This window comes from Ochotona curzoniae, unplaced genomic scaffold, assembly GCF_017591425.1.
Source record: "Ochotona curzoniae isolate NIBS_2020 unplaced genomic scaffold, NIBS_Ocur_1.0 scaffold_3890, whole genome shotgun sequence".
Taxonomy (NCBI): Eukaryota; Metazoa; Chordata; class Mammalia; order Lagomorpha; family Ochotonidae; genus Ochotona; species Ochotona curzoniae.
The window spans coordinates 16,594,747-16,617,225 of record NW_024467115.1 but is presented as its reverse complement, the minus strand read 5'-3'; the positions used below and the strand labels follow the sequence as shown (position 1 = coordinate 16,617,225).

Below are 22,479 nucleotides of genomic sequence, written 5' to 3'. Positions count from 1 at the left end.
GGGCAAGGATACAGTCCCTGCCAGGACATGAGGTAGACAAAGTCATCCTGGGCCAAGGACTCACTGGTTTGCAGACTGGGAGGATATCAGATAGAGAAGCTTGGTGAACTTCTCTGACAGGTTGCTTCCCTGCAGGTAAGCATAACAACCAAGGCAAAGAGCAGCCCAAACTAGGGCAGGTTACAGTACCTGCCAGCATACATGTGGGTCAGGTCTGGGGCCAGGTCGGGCCAGTTCATAACATCCACTGGCAGATGTCAGAACCAGGACAGGGTGCAGGAGGGGCTGGGTCAGGCTGCAACACCAGCCAGTTCACACTGGAGCTGGGACAGGTAGCTGAAGTACCTGCTGGTGGATGCTGTGGTGAGACATGTCATGCCAGTCTGAGAGCGATGGGTACCAGATCCGTGCCTAGCCCAGGTCCCTGAGCCCACCTATGAGAATTGGTCCACCTCAGTGTAAAGGATGGAGTGCTGGATGGCAGACCTGGTGCACAGAGAGGACATATTTGCCCATTGGGTCCTGCTGATGACACCTGGTACCATAGCAGAGAAAGGAGAACAGAACATATGGACTACTCCCCCAGCCAAACGATGACAGCAAAATATCTGGACAGCCAATGGACATTAGAAAGGATTCCTCATCCTTAGATCAACAGGATCGACAGCATTTCAGAGCTATCGCATCCACCTAGGCAGAACCCTTGGGCATGTGCCACACTGTGGCCCTGGGTTGATGTCGGGTGGCCTTTCCCATCCTCAGGTGCTGGGATGGTTGGGAGGCGGGGTATGGCCCATTCCCTTTCATCTCCTACCCACCCCAGAAATGGGAAGAAATGCAGTTTGGAAACAATGTTTGCACCCACTTCTCCCTAATCCTGGATCCTTCCCACCCTGATCAACTATGTAACAAATATCTAAAAGAGGAAAAGATAATAAGAAAGAAATAAAGAAAAGAAAGGGGAGCTGATTCCCTATTAGTGGATAGATCCCATTTGAATGAAGGATAGATATTTTAATGGCAGCATTCCCCAAAGACCTGACAACTCAGGAACAAAAACGTATGTCTAAAATGTGCCTTTTGTTTAACCAGAACAGCTCTCATGACAGCTTACAAATGAGCTCTCTGGAGTAGGCCTTTACGAGACAGCAAGGGGCTCCAGATTATCCCATCACTGCATAGTCGCATGGGGCAGGCATCATGCTCGACTACAGTTAGTGATTCAGAAACCCCATCCTCAGCCTTTTGCGTTAAATATTTATATCTCATCAACTATTGTAAGTAATAACAACAGATTAAACCTCAATCAAATAATTTTGATACAAATTAGTGGATAGTAAAGTGTTCTCGTAAAGCCTTAGACAACTGAATTTGATTAGGTGCAGGTCAAGATTTGTGATGATATACTGCCATCTAGTGCTCAAATTGAAAATTTGCTGAAATGGATTAAGTTTCTGGAGAGGTTTTTTTTTTTTTTTTCACAGAACCTTCAGAGACGTAAATCAAGACCTTTCCCTAAGAAAATGGGGAACTCAGTGAATTCTGATACGATCCATACATGTACATTCATTGTGTTTTCTTAGCATGTTACCCCACAGAAAATGTAAAGGGAAAGCTCAACTATTTCTGGAAGTCATTTACTAAACAAGTTGTGTAAAACAGCTACTCTTAACTCGTGATGCTGTAATAATAATTGTGTTGAGAGAGAAGGAATTATTTACCCAACATGCAAAGATACAACCTTAATTTAAAAAAAATAGATATTCTGAATATCAATGAGAAACACTGAGTAAATCATGTCATCGAGCTCAATGGAAAAACAGAAATTCTCAGAGGCTCAAAGAGAGGACCCGATGCAAAAGCCTAGTGGCAAAAGCCTAGTGGTCCTTGCCTTGCACATGCCAGGATCCCATAGGGGCGCTGGTTCTAATCCTGGCTGCTCCATCTTCCATCCTGCTCCCTGCCTATGGCCTGGGAAAGCAGTCGAGAATGGCCCAAAGCCTGCAAAAGCTCCAGATTCCTGGCTTCTCATCAGCTCGGCTCTGGTCCTTGTGGCCACGTGGGGAGTGAACCAGCTTACAGAATATCTTTCCTCTGTCTCTCTTTCTCTTGTAAATCTGACTTTCCACCAACATTAATAAATCTTTTTAAAAGGGGGGGGATGGGGTGAGGGAGAGGTGAGAGGAGGAGGGAACGCCAGGCCTGAAGGCTTTCCTCTGCGAGGGAGTATTTGATGGTGTCAGGGAACTAGACCTTGGTAGTGATGACTGCTGACAATGACCCTTGTTCAGTGTGCAGCCAAAGATGTCTGTGTCAAACTGGAACCTTTAAAACACTATACAAGCAAAATGAAGCAAGGAAGTTAAACCTTAAGCTTGGGTGGAGAAAATAAACTGTACCATTTGGATTCCAGATACAGCCTCTCTTGCATGGGATTTGGGTCAAAAGATTACTTCAAAGTGGTATTGAGAAACTGGAAAAATGGAGTCACTCACATGAGATGGAGCAAGGTTCTAGTGGACAGTGTTTGACGAGGCAAGTGATAAAGAAAAGGCTGGTCTGCAATGTCTGGGACATCTAAGTGGAGACATCACACACAGGTGGATTTGCAGATAGTAAATGAGCCCACAACTTACCCGGAAGACCCTTCACTATCCCAAATTCAAGGAGAGAAGCAGAATCTAGCAGGCAGTCCTAAAAGGAATGGAAGCAGAAAAAATACACAATCACCAGTTGGAAGGCACGAGACTGCCACGTGCACGCAACAGTTGTGAGGCACAATGAGAAGAGACTACATGAAAAACAGCACAAAATACATAAATACTGAGGAATTTATTTATACATTTATTTTGGGAAAGGCAAATGTATAGAGAGAAGGAGAGACAGAGAGAAAGAGCTGCCCTCCATTGGTTCACTCCCCAAAAGGCCACATCAGCCAGAGCTGAGCTGAGCTGAAGTTAGGAACCTGGACTTTTTCCAGGTCTCCCAAGGGGATGCAAAGTCCCAAGGCTTTGGGCCGTCCTCTACTGCTTCCCCAGGCCACAAGCAGGGAGCTGCATGGGAAGTGGAGCAGCCAGGACTTGAACCAGTGCCCATGGGATTCTGGTGCATGCGAGGTAAAGATTTAGCCACTGAGCCACCACACAGGACCCAGCTTTAATATTTCTACATCCTCACTTCTTTTCTGCTCCCTGCCTCTATACTTGGCAAACGGAGAGGAGAATAAACTGGACACCATTTCTGATGCCTCCTTGTCACTCCTTCACCCAATCAACAACTAAGTTCTTCACATTTCTACCTCCTAAAAATCTCATGAGTTGATCCATTGCTCTCCATTCTGATTGTTCCCAGTTTTGGCCCTACCACCACTGTCTCTCACATGACCTGTAGCAACAGCATCTTAACTGGTACTCTCTGATCTAGATTTGCCTTCTTCCCATTCCTTCTCTACACTGCAGGCCAAGTTTTCTCTCTGACATTAAGCTCAACCATATCAATCTATACTTAAAACACTTCCATGATCTCAATGGTTTCATAACACTGTCTCAGTCTCTCCATAACTTTGTTTCTTGTGTTATCTTTCTGTGCAATGCTCCTAATCTAACTCTTCGCTGTTTAATTAGCAGTGTTGAACTGATTTCAGTTTTAGGATTATGCCAAATTTTCTCATAGAGAACACTGTATTAAGGGCCAGAGCAATAGCCTAGTGGTTAAAGTCCTTGCCTTGCATGCATTGGGATCCTATATGGACACCAGTTCATATTCTGGCTGCTCCACTTCCCATCCAGCTCACTGCTTATGGCCTGGCAAAGCAGTCAAGGATGGCCCAAAGCCTTGGGACCCTGCACCCATGTGGGAGACCTGGAAGAAGCCCCTGGCTCCTGGCTTCAGATCAGCTCAGCTCTGGGCATTGTGGCCTTTTGGGGAGTAAACTAGCATATGGAAGATCTTTCTGTCTGTTTCTTCTCTCTGGAAATCTGCCTATCCAATAAAAAGTAAATAAGTCTTAAAAAAAAAAAGTGAGAGAGAACACTATACTTTACCCAGAAACTCTTCCAACCTTGAAAACGCAGACATTTATTTAAATATAAATTGCTTTGAAATAATCCCAGACTTCAGACTACATCTGTGCAAACTCTCATAAAGGTTGCGGCAAGAGATGATAATAAGTTATGTCAGCCAATTGGACAAACTTAGAAATATGTCCTAAGAATAAGCAGAGCTATAAGTACCTTTAGAACGGGCATTTAAATGTCAGTTTTGAGGTCAGATGTGAAGTACATAGGCATTTACAATACAGAATTCCTGGAAGGAGCTCAATATATATCATCTATAATTTACTGAATGAATGTTCATGAAATAGCAACTATCTGATAGATAGTGTGGCAGATTCTGCAACTGGAGAAGTAAAATACAAATCAAACAATAAAATTTCTAGAATGAATGCTTAAGGTCTAAAACAGAAAAGTAGTAGTATCCGGAGGAGCTGATCAGCCTTCTCCAGACCCAAAAGCTGGGCAACATTTGGATTCATCCATGCAGGAATAGAAGGATGCAAGGAGGGGCTTTCAGGGAGAGAGGCTGCTCTGTGCCAGCACTTGGGCATGAACGGGTATAGGTTGTCTTGCATTGCACAGAACTGAATATCGCATTGAAATGGCACGGGATGAATGATCCGGTGCTGCACAGAATAGGAACTAGCAGGTAAGGAGAAGTGAAACCAGTAAGGGAAGTACAGTGTCTGACATCTCGGGGAAAGTCATTAGATCTTTACTGACGGCCTTTGAGGAATTTGTAGCAAAGCAATGTCATTAGCAAATTTACACTGGTAGTGAGTCACTCTGGTAGCAGTTGGTAGTTACACAATCAGTTAGCAGGCATGTCAAATCCTAGTGGGAAGGGTGGAGGGCTGGCATGAGAGTTGCAATTGAGAAGGCTGGGCCGTTCACCGGGATTGGTAGAGAATGGGCTGCATTTCAGATGCTCTGTAGGCATCTCACTATACCACGTGGTGGAAAGCGGCAGGTGCAAGAGACTAAAACGAGACGGAACCTAGAAGGGGAGTAGGTGTGTCACACAGGACATTAGCCTGTGCGAAAGGGGCAAATAAAAAGTTCACGCAGAAAGGAGGAAAATCTGGCAATAAAACCTTGGGAGGAAATTCATTAATTTCACCTCGAGAAAACCATTTGCACAGCAATATGTCCCCCTACCAAAAAAAGGGGGGAGGGGAGGGGGAAAACAGAAAGGGACCCCGACTCCACACTAACTCTGATGTGACTTGGCTGAGTTACCCATCTCAGCTGTACCGCCTCATTCAATGTTGCTAGCCTGCTTAGCGCGGCTCTGTCTTGCATCTGAAATTCTCTGTATGGGGGACAAGAATTTGTGCCAGCCATATCCAGTACCACCTTCAGAGTGAAAAAATGTCCAGCTTGGTAAAGCGTCTCCTTTCCTCCTAGGGTTTGGAGAAGCAAAACTGGCATGTAATTTTGTAAGATGTGGTGATGCCAGCGAGAATGGAGAGGCCGGCCTGGAGAGAAATGCACAAAACTCGCTTGCTACACAAACGAAGCAACAGGTTCCAGCGCGCGGCTGTCACTGAGGAAAACCGCCTCTCAGTCCGGGAGGACGAGGAAGGCGCCGGGGACTTTTTCTATCTCCTGGTGACTCACCCCCCTAAAGATGGCGTCTGTGGCACAAACGAGGAAAGTGGGAGGGGGCATCATTAGGTTTGGAAAAGATGGCGTTTTGAAGTTTTCTTCTGCTTTCAAGGCACAGTGAGACAGCCTAGCGCTAGCAGCGCGTGCAGACGCTTTTCCCGAGGGCTGTGGAGTACAATTCCTCATTCTCCAAGCGTTTTCCGTGTGGTTCGCACTGTGGGCGCGAACGCGTGGCGGCTGACAAATCGCCCACTCGGCTTCCTCGCTTCATTCATTCACGTCTCCCATCTTTGGCGGCCTCCCAGACCGTCCGGTTTGGCCCATTTCTTTGTTCCCGAGCTTTGCTACTGTCCCAGGGCGCCAAGAGCTTCCCTCGGGAGGGAGGGCAGGGACGGGCTCGGGTTCTGTGGTGACACCCGCGCTTTCCGGCTTCGCGTGGACGAGCGACCCTTGAACTCCGCCCCGTCGCGGGGGCGTGGCTCCCGGGCGCGTGTCCGCCGGCAGGCTGAGGGGCGCGCGCCCCCTCGCCGGGAGCCGCATTGCAGCAGCTCCCGGCAGAGGCCGAGAGGGGCCGGGGGCGTGGCCGGGGGCGTGGCCGCCGACCCGAGGCGCCCAGGCAGGGCTTCGGTCCCGGCCCGAAGCGGGGCTGCAGCGGTCGCCATGGGAACGGCGGCGTAGGCAGGCGCTGACGTCAGGCGGCGGCGCGCTGCCCGCACTGCGGCACCCGGCCCACTCCGGGAGCCGAGGTGGCTGGCGGCCCTCGGGGTGGCACCTCCGCCCCACTCCCGGCCCTGCCTGCTCGGCGACCGGATCCCGCTTCGCAGCGCCTCGGGTGTCGGCTCGGCGGGGTGAGTGCCGTGTGGGTGTGCTGCGAGTGAGAACCCGGGTCCGGGTCCCCTGGAGGGGACGCAGCATTGGGGGGCTGCTGGGAGCCTGGAGCACAGTGGACCCCCTTGGCGCCTCCGCAGGCCAAGCGCGGCCAGGGGAGGGTGCACTCCTTGGACTGCTTCTGGACTTTTCGTGCTGCTCCGGCTTCGCAGCCCCGGTTCCTCCTGTTCAGATGGCTGAAAATCACACGCGTGCTAAGTGTGTTTATTTCCTTTTAGAGTGTCAGCCAGGGGCTGAACGTTGAGTCTGGGACGTACCCTCTTAATTACACGCAGGAAAGGTGAGAGGGCCTTAGGATCGTGGGAGTCCAGTTGTGTTAGGGTCCTTTGGATAAGCTTAACAGCAATCGGGGGAGACCCCACCGATGTGGTTGTTCTGTGTGTCCGCGTTAGCTGGGAAGGCATCTCGTGCGGATAGGACTTTTCCTGCTTTGGAGAGAGATGCCAACAGTTCCTTCACCTGTTGCGTTGAAGATCCCTGCTGCTGCAGCCCGGGCTTTTGGGAAGAAAAGCGCTTGCTGGGGGAGGATTCCGGGACATTTTTACAAGAGTGTTTGTAAGCAATTCAGATGCCAGGGATGTTTTAAACCATGTACGTTATTATTGCTTTATTAATTGAATAGGTAAAAAGCATTTTTGTTTCCTTTCTCCCTGGTGTAAATGTGGTGGAGGGAAGGAATTTAACAGCATTTCTGCTTTTTCTATCCTTGATCTTTAGCCCATATTGCCTGATGACCAGGTGGTCAGGGACAAGGAGGAAAGGGAACCTGGTTTAAATTTTTGCTGCGCAGTGTCATTTAGAAGCTGCTGCAAAAGGTTTGTGGGGGAGACATTTCAAAATCAGGATGTAGTGTGAAACTTGGGTATGGCTTTTTCAGTCAGCTCTTCACTTTTGAAGACCTTAAGTAGTCAAATATTAGTCATTCATTCTTTAACGTGTGTGTTGTGTGTAGTGCTCATTAACACTTAGAGATGATTATTTTGGTAATATCTTTGTAATTAAATAATAGTGTTTATTATTTCAGTGGTAGATCAAAATAGGAAATGGTGGTAAATATAATTTACTCATTTTATTTTTTACATATTTTCAATTAATTTAGGCAAACTGGCACTCTGTTGTTTTCTGGTATTTTCTCCTTACAATAAAGTGGGTGCCATTTTAGTTTCTCACGCAGGAGGAAAACCACGGCTCAATGGAGTTAGCTTGCCCAAGGCCTCAGACAAGTAGCAGGGCAAGAGGACAAGAGCTCAACTTTTTTTTTTTTTGCTTCCTAGAGCCAGTATTGCTGTCTTTTATATGTAGGTGAAGATAATCCAGACCTGGTCCTCCAAGAGCCAGTAGTGGAGGGCTGAGGGGCAGTGATGGATTCTAGAACCTTCTGTCAGAGTGAAAACACAGGGTTGAGGTATAGGAAAGCATGAAGATCCCAGCACCCAGGGGGTGCAGACCCCTGCCCTTTGAGGTGAAGGTGCTCTCCTGGAAGAGTACCATTGGCATGTAGGGTCACTGTCAAAAGCAGGAGGATACTTCTCAGGAGAGAAGAATATGCGTGTTAGGATTTAGAGGCACATGGGAGGGCGTGCACGTGGTTTCCCATGGCCAGAGCCCAGAATGTGTGTGGAGCTATAGCCTGAGGGGGTCAAGGCATTAATAGTAAGCTTGTATCCCTGTGAGAAGGACTTGATGTGTTTTCTACTGGTCATTTGGGAGCTTAGGAAACATTTTCAAAACTAAAATGGCACTATCACATTTATGTTTTAAAAAATTATCCTGGTTGCAATCTCTCTCTATATATGCATATATATGTATATGTGTGTGTATATATATGTGTGTGTGTGTATATATATATATATAAGATTTATTATTTTTGTTGGAAAGGCAGAGAGGAGAAGAGACAAAGAGGAAGATCTTCCATCTGCTAATTCACTCCCGAAGCAACCACAAGGGCTGGGGCTGAGCCAATTTCGAAACCAGGAGCCAGAAGTTTCCTCCAGGTCCTCCACACGGGTGCAGGGTCCCAAGGCTTTGGGCTGTCCTCAGTTGCTTTTCCCAGGCCACAAACAGGGAGCTGAATGGAAAGTGAGGCCACCAGAATACGAACCAGTGCTCATATGGGATCCCAGCATGTGTAAGACAAGGACTTAAACTGCTAGGCTAATGTGCCGGGCCCAAGGATCATATATCTTTTTAAAGATTTATTTATTTTTAGTTGAAACACAGATTTGCAGAGAAAGAATATTCCATCTGTTGCTTCACTCACCAACTGGTCACAACAGTTGGAGTTGGGCCATTTCAAAGCCAGGAGCCTGGAGATTGTTCTGTGTCTCCCATGTGAATGCAGAGACCTAAAGAATTGGGCTATCCTCCATTGATTTCCCAGGCACATTAGCACAGAGCTGGATCAGAAGTGGAGCAGCTTGGATTTGAGCCAGTGACAGTGTGGGAAGCAAGCCCTACAGGCAGTGACTTAACCTTCTATGCCACAGTGCCAGCCTGAGGATCATATATTTTCCTAAAAAGGGGAGCGTTGTAGGAGGCCTGAAAGCAGTCTTTAGCAAGCATCTGTATCCTTCCAGTCTTTTTTGTTCCTTACAGTTCCTGCCTCATGTTGTTGCCATTGGAGTGGGAAGACCAAAGGAAGCAAAATTCTAGAAAGAACTGACCACATTCCTTTTCAGCAGGTGCGGCCTCTCATTCCTGCGTGGCCTTTCATTCCTGAGCCTGTGGCCCCTTCTGCCTGCCCCTCTGTAAACAGCTTTGGCACATGGGGCTTCCTGGTTATAAATCCAGTGGGTACTCAGAATGTGCGGTCGCTGTTGACACCAGGCATTTTAGACCTCACTCTCTGAAAATTCTTTTTCCTTCCGCGGTGCTTCTCTCCCAATTTTTCTCCCTTTTTCCTATTCTAGAATTCTGTCTTGGGCTGTTTAATTTTTATCCAACCATGATAAGAGTATAAGTTATTTCTGAACAATCAGCCTGAGTCTTGTATTGGAATAATGTATTTTCTTGCCTACCAAACATCATTATATATGTAATATCTCTCTCTCTCTCTCTCTCACACACACACACACACACACACACACAGTGAAATACCTCTTTTTGGGTGTGTGAAGTGTTTGTCGTTCTGTAAGCTTTATGCCAAATACATTCCTTGCTTATTGTTATTTAACCTTTATAAAACTGAGTGGATGATATTGTTATTCTCTTTTAAAAGGGGAGGAAATAGATGTCTTTGGAGAGTAATCTTTTGGTGAAGCTGGGATTTGAACCAGGCACCTGATGGTGGAGTTGATGCTTATAGCTGCTCAGTGCCTCCCAGACACACAGCTTATCCTACCTTCCCCAAACTAAGCTCTCAGTCCCCCTGGGAAGTTCCTGTTATAATTGTAGCTGATATTTACCAGTGCTTCTTCTAAGATACTGCTTGAAATCATCTAGCGACCCTGTGAATAGACAGGCTGGATTTGCAGGTGACGAGACTGTGTGCCCAAAGACCCACAGTAACCATGGAGATTAATTGTAGGACTTGGTTTCTAAACTACTCCTCTGTACTGCATTAGATTACAGCCAATAGTGCTGCTGCTCTTATTCTAGTTCCAGAAACAGAAATCATCCTCATTTTGTCTCCTGCACTTTATAATCTAATTTTTTAATTCCATATCAATTTTGTGCTCAAAACAGGTAGTACCCAATGCATCCAAGCCTTTTCTTGATGACTCATAATTCAGCTGTCTTGAATATTGCAGGACCATAGTATAATACAGAGATGGAATTTTCACTCACTATACATTTATACATGTATATATACACACATATTTTTTTTTCTACTCTGAGGTAATGATTCTGCCATTAACTTTGTCTTTTGGTGTAGATTAGGAAGTAGCTGACCAAAAACAGGTCCAATAAATTCAGACTGCTGTCAGTAACCTTCAGGAGAAATCTTTACCATGTGACTTTAATGATGTTTATTGTTCTTCAACTAGTTGTTGCATAAGGTAACTCACATATTAGGTATTATTTTATAATCATCTTTTTAATTTTAGCATTTCTTCTCAAGACTTTGTTGTCAGAGGACCAAGAATGTGGGTCCCCAGGGAACTGCAGCATTAGCTTATAATGCCTGGGACAGCTCAGAATACTTTTATATAATCTTTAGTCCTTTTTTAAAGATAAATAAATAAATAAATATTTATTTGGAAGGTAGAATCAGAGAAAGTGAGGGAGAGATAAACCTCAAATAGTTGTACCATTCAGGGCTGGGCCTGGCTGAAACCAGACACCAGGAGCTTCCTCTAAGTCTCCTGTGTGGTGTGGGAGCACAAGAACTTGGGCCGTCTTCTGCTACTTTCCCAGAAGCATTAAGAGGGAGCTGGATCGGAAGTGGGGCAGCCAGGACTCAAACCAGCACCTGTATCAACTGCTGGCATTGCATTGAAGGCAGTGGCTTAACGTGCTATGCCACAGACCTGACCCCCCAGTTTTATTCTTTTTTTTTTTTTTTAAGATTTATTTATTTTTATTACAAAGTCAGATATACAGAGAGGAGGAGAGACTGAGAGGAAGATCCTCTGTCCGATAATTCACTTCCCAAGTGAGCGCAACGGCCAGTACTGCGCCGATCCAAAGCCGGGAACCAGGAACCTCTTCCGAGTATCGCACGCAAGTGCAGGGTCCCAAAGCATTGGGCCATCCTAACTGCTTTCCCAGGCCACAAGCAGGGAGCTGGATGGGAAGTGGAGATGCCGGGATTAGAGCTGGCGTCCACATGGGATCCTGGCGCGTTCAAGGCGAGAACATTAGCTGCTAGGCCACGCCTCCAGGCCCTGGTTTTATTCTTAAAAAGTATACATTAAGGGCGAGTGTGATGATTCAACAGACTAATCCTCTGTCTTGCAGTTCTGGCATCCCACATAGGAACTGCTTTGTGTCTGGGCTATTCCACTTGCAACAAACTCCCTGCTTATGACCTGGGGAAGCAATGGAGGATGGCCCAAGACCTTAGGCCTCTGTATCTGTATGAGACCTGGAGGAAGCTTGTGGTTCCTGGCTTCAGATCCACTCAGATGTGGCCATTGAGGCCATTTTTGGAGGGAACTATTGGATTGGTGGTCGGTGTCTCTCTCTCTCTCTCTCTCTCTTTCTTCCTCTCTCACTCTCTTTCTCCTTCTCTCTGTTAATCTGCCATTCAAATTAAATAAATAAACAATTTTTTAAAATACACATTGTAGAGCCCGGCATGATAGCCTGGCGGCTAAAGTCCTCACCTTGAACACTCCAGGGTCCCATTTGGGCGCTGTTCTAATCCTGATAGCCCCACTTCCCATTCGTCTCCCTGTTTGTTGCCTGGGAAAGCATTCAAGCACAGCCCAAAGCGTTGGGACTCTTCACCCATGTGGATGACCTGGAGAAGGCTCTGGATTCCTGGCTTCAGATTGACTCAGTTCGAGCCATTGCAGCCACTTGGGGAGTGAACCACCAGACAGAAGATCTTCCTCTCTGGCTTTCCTCCTCTGTCTATCTGCCTTTCCAATAAATATAAATAAAATCTTTTAAAAAATACACATTGTATTCTAACATGGAAATAAGTTTGTTCATTTTAGATACATATTCTCATCTTTAAATAAAATTTGCCATTCAGGAATGTGCATACTGAACATATCCCTGGTTGTGAGTAACCCGCGGTGGTGCAAATACTTGTGCTAGCCTTTCCTGCTGCGGTGGATTTTCCCAGGCAGCTGCACAGCTACTTACATCCCTTACCTGCAGGGATGCTGCCTGCAGGTGCACTTTGCTAGTGTAATTGGTGTGTTCTAGGAAATGAGCGGTAGAGAGAGACTTCGGTTTCTCAGAAGCGAATTAAAATGTTTGTTAGCCAATTACAACATTTCTAAGAATTTATTAACACACAAAGTTGGCTGCTTACTGCTTTTTAAAAATTTGAGTTTAAAACTATTCAAATAGGAATGAGTTTGGGTCATTTGATTTCAGGACCATCCTGATTCAGATACATGCGGGTCATTTTGCAGAAGATTGAATGAGAGAGCATAACTGTATTGGTATAAATCTGATGAAGTAGTGGACTCATTCAGTGGTATGATCTTGGTTTCAGGGTATTTTGTTTATGTTTTTTGAAAGTTCTGTATTACAAATGAATCCTTTGTTTTGATAGGATACTGATTGAGTCAGCGTTTACATTGGTTCCTGATGATTGCCATACAGCTGAGATATGCCTGCTGGTAAGATTTCATTAAATTTCTATAATTCATACTTTATTTTTGTTTGCTTTATCCTAAGATGTTCTTTAACAAATTAATGAATAAAGTAGATATCATTGACCAAGTGGTAGAGATATTTAATAATTTGCTGTTCAGTTTTTCTGTTTAACATTGGGGATTAAGGTATATTCAGTGAGTGGTCATTTGGGACACAGCTGGAAAAGGCAAATAATAATTATGGCATACAGTTAACTGAATTCTTCCTCATCCAGACTGTATGCTTCATGCTAAGGTAGGAATTGGCAAAGTGTAATGGGTCAGCTGCTGAATATTTAGGCTTGGGCTTCACAGACAGCTCTGATCTCAAAGCAGCTATAAAGACTGAAGCGAATAGATGTGTTTAATTTCCATAAAACTTTACAGAAACAAGTAACTGGCCCACAGGCCAGCACCACTTCTGGGGTATTTATTCATTTGATATATTTTCTGTTTAAAAATATTTATCACTATAAAAACAGATGTCAAGTAAGATGATACTATTCGTTCTTTTAAAACATATTTGCTATTTATTTTATGCCAGACCTAGTGACAGTAGTTGAGAGTGTGGACATGAACCACATAGCATAGTGGGGAAGACAGAGAATTTGCCTGTTTATGTAGCTATGAAATAGTTACATGGTATTTTTTTAGTTGGGTTAAGTGCTGTGAAGGAAGAGAACAGCTTGATACGCAGAAAACAGGAACATTTAGATGAGATTTTCAAGAATTTTTCCACCTTAGAGGCAACACTGAAACGGGTCACTGAACCTAGACAGATAAGGGTGTAGAGGAGATGTGCATCAGATAGAAGCCCCTTCACACAGGAAGAGAAGCCACAAGAAGAGCAGTGTGGCCAGAGCACAGGTGACTAAGGGGATGTTGGGCTTGACTGGAAACTGCAGAGGTGGACAGAGCCCTGTGGGCCATGCTATGGGCTTGTTTTCTCCATCCTAAGTACAATGGGAACCCAAAAATTGTAAGCAGGGAGATGATATACTCTGATTTAAGTTTTAAAGCAAGAAATAACTTTTATCATTTGTTGATGTTGACTGCAGACAAGGCCACTGGTGGTAATTTTCATGTAAAATGAGAGGATTAGTGTGATTTTGTGGTTAAAAAAAAAAAAGATGGAGTTCAGTTAAGGTAAGTTGTCTAAGGCCTCATAGCTGACGTCACCACATCACCATACAGAAGAAGTAGAATGTTAACTTAGCAAAAGAACTTTTTTTTTTTTTGGAAGGAGTGGCCAAAAAGTATTAAGACTGTATTAAGACTACAGGTGAGTATGGTATAACCAAGGCCAAAAGAAGAGGTATTTTAAAAAGAGGGTCTGGCCTGCTGATGTGCTGTAACTATACAACTATAGGATTTAACACAGGTATCATAAGACTGTATTCCTTGACATTAAGGAAGAGTAATTCAGATTTGTGTTGGAATGAGGCCATTTAGAAGATTGACGAGTATTTATTGTTTTGTAGTTGAGAGTGAAGCCAAAGTAAAAACCAAAGTTCGCTTTGAAGAACTGCTGAAGACCCACAGTGATCTAATCCGTGAAAGAAAAAGACTGAAGAAAAAACTTGCCAAATCTAAAGAAAACATTTCAGTGAGTAATTAATCATTTGGTCCTTTACCAGTAATCTAAGGAACCTTGTAAGTTTCAAGCATCAGTTCTGTTTCATGGGTCAGAAACTTGTGGTAAAGTTGACATTACAATCAGAATCAGTTTTGGAGTATTGAGTTAAGCCTTGAATGCTATCCTACTGGAACAGCGTAGACACACTATTTAGAGTGACCAGGGGTCACGGAGAGACCCAAGGCCAGCCAGATTATAATCTCTTTTTTTGAGAATATCAATATTCTTAACTTAGAATTGTGAAGAACTTAGGAATTAATATCTTACTTCAGATATGCAGTGGTTTGCCTTTATATAGACTTGTTCTGTCATCCCACCCAACCAAGATAAACCAATTGCTTTCAGGCAGTAAATATCCTTTTGTTCTTGCAGTACACTTTTAAATGATAGAATTTTTGGCAGCACACTAATGGAATTAAAAATAAAGAACTGAAAGCCGTAGTAAACACTTCTGCAGCTAACCGCAGCCTGCTTGCCATGGCGTTGGCGACACTGTCCGTGTTAATGAGCTTTGCACCCTTCATTCCTACTTCACTATTTCAGTTGCACTTTTTACTCCTTTTACCATAATTTCATGCCCTCATATAAAAAAGTAAGTCCTCGTGTGGCCCCATAAATGGTACATAGCATTTCTTCAGCAGTTTCAGATATATGTCTTTTGTTTTGTTTTTTTCCCATTCTTTTCATGTGTTAAAACATGAGACCTATTCATTTTAATATTGTATCTGGGAATCACCAGAGTTATGCTTTATATTCTTCAGTGAAGCAAAAAGAAGTCTCAACATTGGCCAGAATGTAGCCCCATAGGTGAAGGTATAGCAACATACTAGCTGCACACCCATTTAGAACTGTTGATAGAATTTAGTGACCTAAGGTGGAATGTGTTTCTTCTGTGGTACCAGTATACAGTGCAGAAGGGAGGGTGGCATAAGGCAGAAGGAGGTTTACATGCTGGCATATGTTGTACCCTCAGTTGGGGTGGTTATGCTGTGCAATACCAGAAGAACCCTGGCAGTAATTTTCTGCTGAGTGTTTTCATGGACTCACTTGCCCAAAGAAAAACCTCATATTTTCTTTCACTGTAAAGACAACTGTGCTTTGTAATAAACAAAATACAGATAGGCAAATTCCTCTCTCTACAACTCTTTCAAGTAAATAAAGCTTAAAAAGGGCAGGGGGAAGGGACGGATAGGTCCCGGCGTGATAGCCTAGTAGCTAAAGTCCTCACCTTGACCGTGCCGGGATCCTATCCAGCTCCCTGCTTGTGTCCTGGGAAAGCAGTCGAGGACGCCCCAAATCCCTGGAACCCTGGAGCCATGTAGGAGACCCAGAGGAAACTCCTGGCTCCTGGCTTTAGATCAGCTCAGCTCCAACTGATCACTTGGGGAGTAAATCAGTGGACAGAAGGTGTTTCTCTCTCCTCCTCTCTGTATATCTGACTTTCCAACAAAAATCAATAACTTTTTTTTAAAAGGGGGTTATGAAGTTTAAAAGCTGTGGAAATATAGAGAAGAATGCTAAGAAGTTTAAGAACTATTTCATTTCTGAAATAATGCTTAAAGAACAAAAGACAGAATATAGAAAACTTGAGATTAACCATTTGTTAAAGATACACTTTTCTTTTTATTAAAAAAATTACTTTTATCAAAAAGACAGATTTACAGAAGGAAGGAAAGACAGAGAGGTCTTTCATCTGCTGGTTCGCCCTGTGCATGGCTACTACAGCTGGAGCGGAGCTAATCTAATCCAAAGCCAGGAGCCTTATCTGGGTCTTCCATGTGGGCTCAGAGTCCCAAGGCATTAGACTGTGCACCACCACTTTCCCAGGCCATAGACAGGGATCAGTGGGAAGTGGAGCAGCCAAGACAAAAATTATCGCCCATATGGGATGTGGGCACTTGGGGGTGAAGGATTAGACAGTTGAACCAATATGCTGGACCAAAGGAAGATATCTCTTTCTAAATGCTTATTTTTGCTGTTGGCTACATAGTTGACATAGATGCATGCTCATGACTAGGATGGGAGGGTCAAGCTTTGGGGATAAGAAGGATGGGAGGGACAAGCTTTGGGGGAAGGAAGATGGGACAAATGCTTCCAATTTTCCCTTTTCTGGAAGATCTCTTTTTGTCTTAATTGTCCTTACAATTTTAGTAAATAAGCATGTCACAAACAGAATTTTTAAAATGCTACTTGTCCACATATCCGGCATTCCAGGTTCTATGCTAGGTGTTTCACATGCATTAAATCACCTGCTTCTCATTAGAATTCTGTGAAATCACTGCAGACAGGAGAAATCAAGCACTGTGTTGAGAAATCCTTCCGCAGGATTGTGTGCTTAATAATAGTGAATCCAGGGCCCGACAGCGTGGCCTTGCGGCTAAAATCCTCACCTTGAACGCCCTGGGATCCCATGTGGGCACCAGCTCTAATCCCGATGGCCCCGCTTACCATCCAGCTCCCTGCTTGTGGCCCGGGAAGGTGGTCGAGGACGGCCTAAAGCTTTGGGACCCTGCACTCGTGTGGGAGACCCGAAAGAGGTTCCTGGATTCTGGCTTCGGATCGGCATAGCATCGGCCATTGCGCTCACTTGGAGAGTGAATCATTGGACGGAGGATCTTCCTCTCAGTCTCTCCTCCTCTCTGTATATCTGACTTTCCAATAAATAAATAAATCTTTTAAAAAAAATAGTGAATCCAGGTGTCTCTGGTTTCACAGTGGTGTTCCTTATATGTGTGCTGCACTTTCTGCCTGGTAGGTTGATGTGTAATATGGGAAAGTATATGACTCTTAGGAAATTAAATGATCATTTTTGACATAGTCTGACTGCTATAGAAAAAATAGAAAACCTATGTGAACTGAACTTGAATAAGTGTATAAAAATCAGCTGTTACCGCTGGAAAACTCACAAGTTAGAAAATTTTAGAGAAAAAGTATGACAAACATATATGTCACAGCCATAGAAGCTATAAAAATCCTGTAAGATTTAAACAATGAATTTCCTAGAGTTCATATTTATATTGAAAGAAGCTTATGAATCTTACTAATAGATATGACAGAATACTATAATTTGTATATACCAGATCTTTTTAGATTTTTAGATTTAACAGAACTGTGAAAGTTTCCAGTGGTTGGCTTCTTTTTTTTTTTTCTTTCTTTCTTCCTTTTTTTTCTTTTTTCTTTTTTATATTGTTTACATAGTTGAGAGGGATGTATTTCCTTGTGAGTCTCTGATTAGGTCAGAAGGATAAAAGTATGGAAAAAGGTGGATAGGATAAATGTTTCAGTTCTCTCTCTCTCTCTCCTTTTTAAATTTTTTTTCCTCAGAGTAAACAGAGGCGGAAGGGAAGTGACTGCTCCTTGTTGTCCGAATGTATCAGTGCGCGGGGGTCAGGGTGGACATTCAGTAATACCTCAGGGACTCTAAAGTAAGGAAGAATGTTCTGAGGATGTTACTTGAGTGTTTCTGATAGTTTTGAGATGTCATCAACATCATTGCCCCAGGGCTGAAAAAAATGTTTCCAAGGTCTGTTGGCTGACTTAAGTCAGCCTTAGTGTATCCGCAGCCCCAGACACTTGCTGCAAAGCTTGTATAGGAGAGTAGTCCAACATGTTCTGATTTTCATCCTCCAAATAGATGCTTGGCATCCTCTGCTGACCTAGGTGAGCTGGCTGCCGTATCCCCCATGTGCATCTGGGCATACTGTCCACTACACAGGGATCAGCAACCAGCAGGCCCAGTCCTGATTTAGGCACTCCAAAGTCAGACCACACATAATGTGGTTTTCCCTGTGCCTGTATTCTGAATCCAGGGATCTAGCTGGGGAGTTACCCAAGGAACTTCATCTGAGATGACTCCGATTTGACTCTCTTGCACACCAGCCAGTGGAGGGTCAGGTTTGGTCCATCAGTCACACCAGCCAATACACTGCCCGTGGATGCGCTGCCTGAACAGTTCCACCCCCAGCCCCTTTCTCATGCCATCCCACAGGTGATGTGGCTATCCCAGTGCAGCTCACCATAGGTCTGGTCTTCATACACACCAGTTGATGCCACAGCCTTGTCAGAATGACTCGCAATAACACACCAAGCTATCCCCCAGCCTCAGTTTTTGCATGTATCAGCATGTGCTGCAACCTAGGCTGGCCTGTCCCACATCCTTTTCCATGGGTGCTGCGGTTTAGCTAAACCTTACCTGCCCCCAGACCTGGCCCGCATGTATGCTGGTAGGGGTTGTTACCTGGTCCAACCTGGCCTGCTACCAGCCGTGGTTCTCCTGCTCACCAGCATAGGTACAGTCTAGCAGGGGAGTGCCACAGTTCCCTACCAGGCCTGCTTCTTTCACTTGCCAAGTGATACTGTGGTAAAGCCTAACGTGACTCGCACCCAGTGGCAGCACTAGCCAGCCAGGGCTGTGCCCTAAATTGGCCAGCCTGTACCCATTCTAGTTCTTGTGCATGCAAATGGGTGTGGCAGCCTAATCCAACCTGGCCCACTCCCAGACTGAGCCCATATGCCAACTGACAGGTGCTATAGTCCTGCCCAGACCAGCCTTCCTCCTGTCCCACTCTTGACACTCATCAGTAGAACCAACTGCCTATCAGGAAAGTCCCTGAAGTTCCCCTTCCAGGCCTGCTCCCAGAACCTGGGTCTTGAGTGTGCTGGCATGTCTGGCATGGCCGGTGCCCACTCCTAGCATTCACCAGCAGGTACTGCAGCTTACATCAGCCCACTTGTCCTCGGTCCAGCTCTTTCCAGTGGACACAGCAGCCTGGCCCAGCCTGGTCACCTACAGCCCTAGCCCTCAAGTGAATTGGCAGGTGTTATGGCCCAAATCCAGCTTGGCCTGCACCCTGTCTTGGTTCTCATTTGTGTCAGTGTGTACCATGGACTGATCCAGCCTGTCCTGCCCCTAGACCTGATTCACACATATATTGTTGGGTGCTGCAGCTCTGCCTGGCCTGGCCTGCTTCAAGCCCCTATTCTCACATTTACCAGCCTGAGCTGCAATCTAGCAATGTGGTTCCCTAACTTCCCCTATGAAAGCTGCTCTCAGTCCTGGACTTCACGTGTGCTAGTGGGTACTGGAGCCTGGCCCAGCCTAGCCTCCTTCCAGTCCCAGCTCCTGCAAGTGTTGGTCAGTTCCATGGTCTGGCCTATCTTGGCCTGTTACCACCTCTAGCTCTTATGCAAACCAGTGAGTCCTGCCACCCCACAGAGGCAAGCCTACAGAATCTGCTCTCAGATCTGGTTCTTTCATGTTCTGGAGGGTGCTGCAGTCCAGGCTGACTTGCTCATACCTTGCCCCTACACTTGTGAGCAGATACTGGAGCCTAACCCAGCCAAACATACCTCCCAGTCTGTTTTCATGTGTGCTAATGGGCAGTATACAATGCTGCTCAGCCCACCCTAAGTCTCTCGTATGGACAGATGCCTTGGCCTGACCCAAACATGCCCTCTGGTTTCCCTCTCTGTCCCATCCCATCTCAACTCCCTTGCCTAGTACTTGGAAGCCCCAGAAATGACTCCTCACCTGTCAAACCTGCCATTAGTGGTCACTACTCCACAGTGTTTGACTTCTCTAGTTAGCAAAATTAGACTAAAGTTAATGCAAAATAGTAACATGGAAATACTTGAAATCTAAAAGAAAGGAGGGAGATGTAACTTTTCCAGCTGTTTCAAGAAGGTATAATTCAATAATTCTATATAAAAATGGTTGCTTTACATTTGAGGAAAAATTCTAGTGCTTTATTTTATCACAAGTTACATTTCAAGTACTGTAAAAAGTTAAGTATAAAATAAAGATTACAGGCAGATACATAAGAAGATAAAAATGGCTGGGGCTGACAGTTTTGTCCCACAGGTTAAATCACCATTTGGGATGCTGACATGCCTTATTAGAGCAATGTTTTGAATTCTGGCTGCTCTAGCAATTTAATTACTAATCTAGCTCCTTGGAATTATGCCTGAGAAAGCAGTGGGTGATGGGCCCTTGTGCTTGGGCCTTGCCATCCACATGGAAAACCAAAGTAGAGTTCTGGGCTCCTAGCTTCTGTTTGGAACAGCTCCTGTGTTTTGTGTTGTCTCCATTTGAGAATCAGCCAGCAAATGGAAGATCTCAGTCTTTCTTTGGCTCTTTTTGTTACTCTGCCTGTCAACTAAATGAATAAATCTTTAATAGGGTGATATTTTGATCTGGAAAGGGATAAAGAACATCCCAAATAAAGCTACTAGTCTTCACCTGCACACAGAAGACTTGAATGAATGAAGAAAGCTGCTGCATGGTTTTCTGTTTTTTGGCAACAACCGCTACTAAGACAGCCCATTGGAAAAATTGTGAACTAGTATTGAGTTAGTACTACTATACAAAGCTAATAATAGTTTTGGTTATACTTATTGAACACTTACATAGTGCAATCAGGACTTTCTCAATGTTTCAACAGTTACTACCTTAATCTTCAGAATAGCATTATAAGTTAGCTCATATCTGTTGTACTCAACATGATAGTTTAAAGATGTAGTATAAGAATTAGTAGAAGCCATTAATGTTTGTTTGTTTGTTTGTTTTTTATAATCTTTACATAGTTAATTAGGGTAAAAAGGTTCAAGGGCTACAGGAAAGTGGATAAGACTAGTATTTTTTCCATATTGTTTCCTTCATGTTTAAAGGGAGGTATTAAGGGAGAAGGCCCACCCAATTTCCCACCCTCCCCAGGTCCCAGATGTAGGGCATGCTCTGAGGTTCTTGTTCAAGTGGTTTTGATATTTCAGCAGTTATGAATCGCTGCCAATCTTGCCACTCCAAGCACTATGAGGTCCTTGAAGAATCCACTGATTGACATAGTCCATCATAGCTGAGATGGTTGGTTGACCTGTTCTATCTTCTCTCTTATCCTGGTTAGGATTCTGAGTCCAGCATTTTGATTGGGGAGATTTCCAATGCAACTTCTTGTATGTGCTAGCAAGTACAGGGCCTGGCAGAGTCCATTGCCCCAATCAGCTGGTGGTTGCAATTGCTGGGTTAGTTCTGTTTTCACTCCTGACTTCCACTGGAACCAATGGGTGTTGCAGTCCAGCCTGGTTCTGCCCAGCACATACTTGGCCCTCACATGAACCAGTAGGAGCTGCAACCTAGTTGGAGTGACCCACAATAACCCCCACCAGGCCTGTCCCCTTCCCTGGTTTGCCAGTATGTGTAGCAGTAATCCAGTCTGTCCCATACCCCATTCCACCCCAACCGCTGTCCTAGTTTTATGTCCTCACGTGGAAGTGATAACCCAAGAGGGATGAGCTCACTATTTCCCTCCCAGGCCTCTCCCACTCCCAGATTCCAGCTGATGCTGTGGCTAAGCCCAAACAACCCTCACCCACTCATAATTTTGTTTGCACCAGTAGGAATCATCAGCCCAGCCCGGCTTTTCCCTGATCTAGTCCATATGAGGCGCACAGGTGTTGTAGCCCTGCCTAGTCTGGTCTGCCCCCATCCCAGCCCACGCTCTCCCCTGTGGGAGTGGCTGTCCAGCAAAGGAACCCTCCTTTATTCCCCTGCTGGCTCTGCCCCCTTCCTTCCTTGTTCTCACGCTTGCTGTTTGGGCACTGCGGTCCCTTTTAGTACAGGCAACCTCACCTTGGCATTCCGTATTGTGCACTGGTCTTTGTTGTGACCAAACCTGGCTCAACCCACACTGTTCTGGTGCTTGGATTTGCCAGTGGATGACGTGGACAGATTCAGCCTGGTCTTCCCCCAAACCCTGCCAATTGTATGCCAGTGGGTAACTTTCCATGGCCTCTTCGGGGCTGTTTCCTATCATGTTTCTTGCGCTTACCTGCTGGGTCTGTGTCCTGCCAGAGGAGTTGCCCAGGCTCCCCCATCAGAACCTCTCCCAATGCCAGGTTTCATGCTTACCAGTGGGTCCATAAGCCAGTCCTACTCAGTCCACCTCCTGTCATAGCAGGAACTGTGGCTTTTCCTGACTGGCCTTCAACCCAATCTGGTTCTTGCTGTTGGATATTTCAGCCCAGCTATGGTTTGTCCATACCC

At 45.1% G+C, this 22,479-nt stretch overlaps 1 protein-coding gene across 1 annotated transcript in view; it reads left to right on the top strand.

Annotated features, from left to right (window-relative positions):
• The first annotated feature begins 6,407 nt into the window (after positions 1-6,407).
• The window catches only part of AHI1 (Abelson helper integration site 1), a 190,262-nt gene continuing 174,190 nt past the window's right edge, over positions 6,408-22,479 (top strand). The window contains exons 1-3 of the mRNA XM_040965629.1: positions 6,408-6,511; positions 12,724-12,790; positions 14,287-14,411. Of these exons, the coding sequence (XP_040821563.1) occupies positions 12,781-12,790; positions 14,287-14,411 (135 nt within the window). The 5' untranslated portion in view covers positions 6,408-6,511; positions 12,724-12,780. The remainder of the gene's footprint in view (positions 6,512-12,723; positions 12,791-14,286; positions 14,412-22,479) is intronic.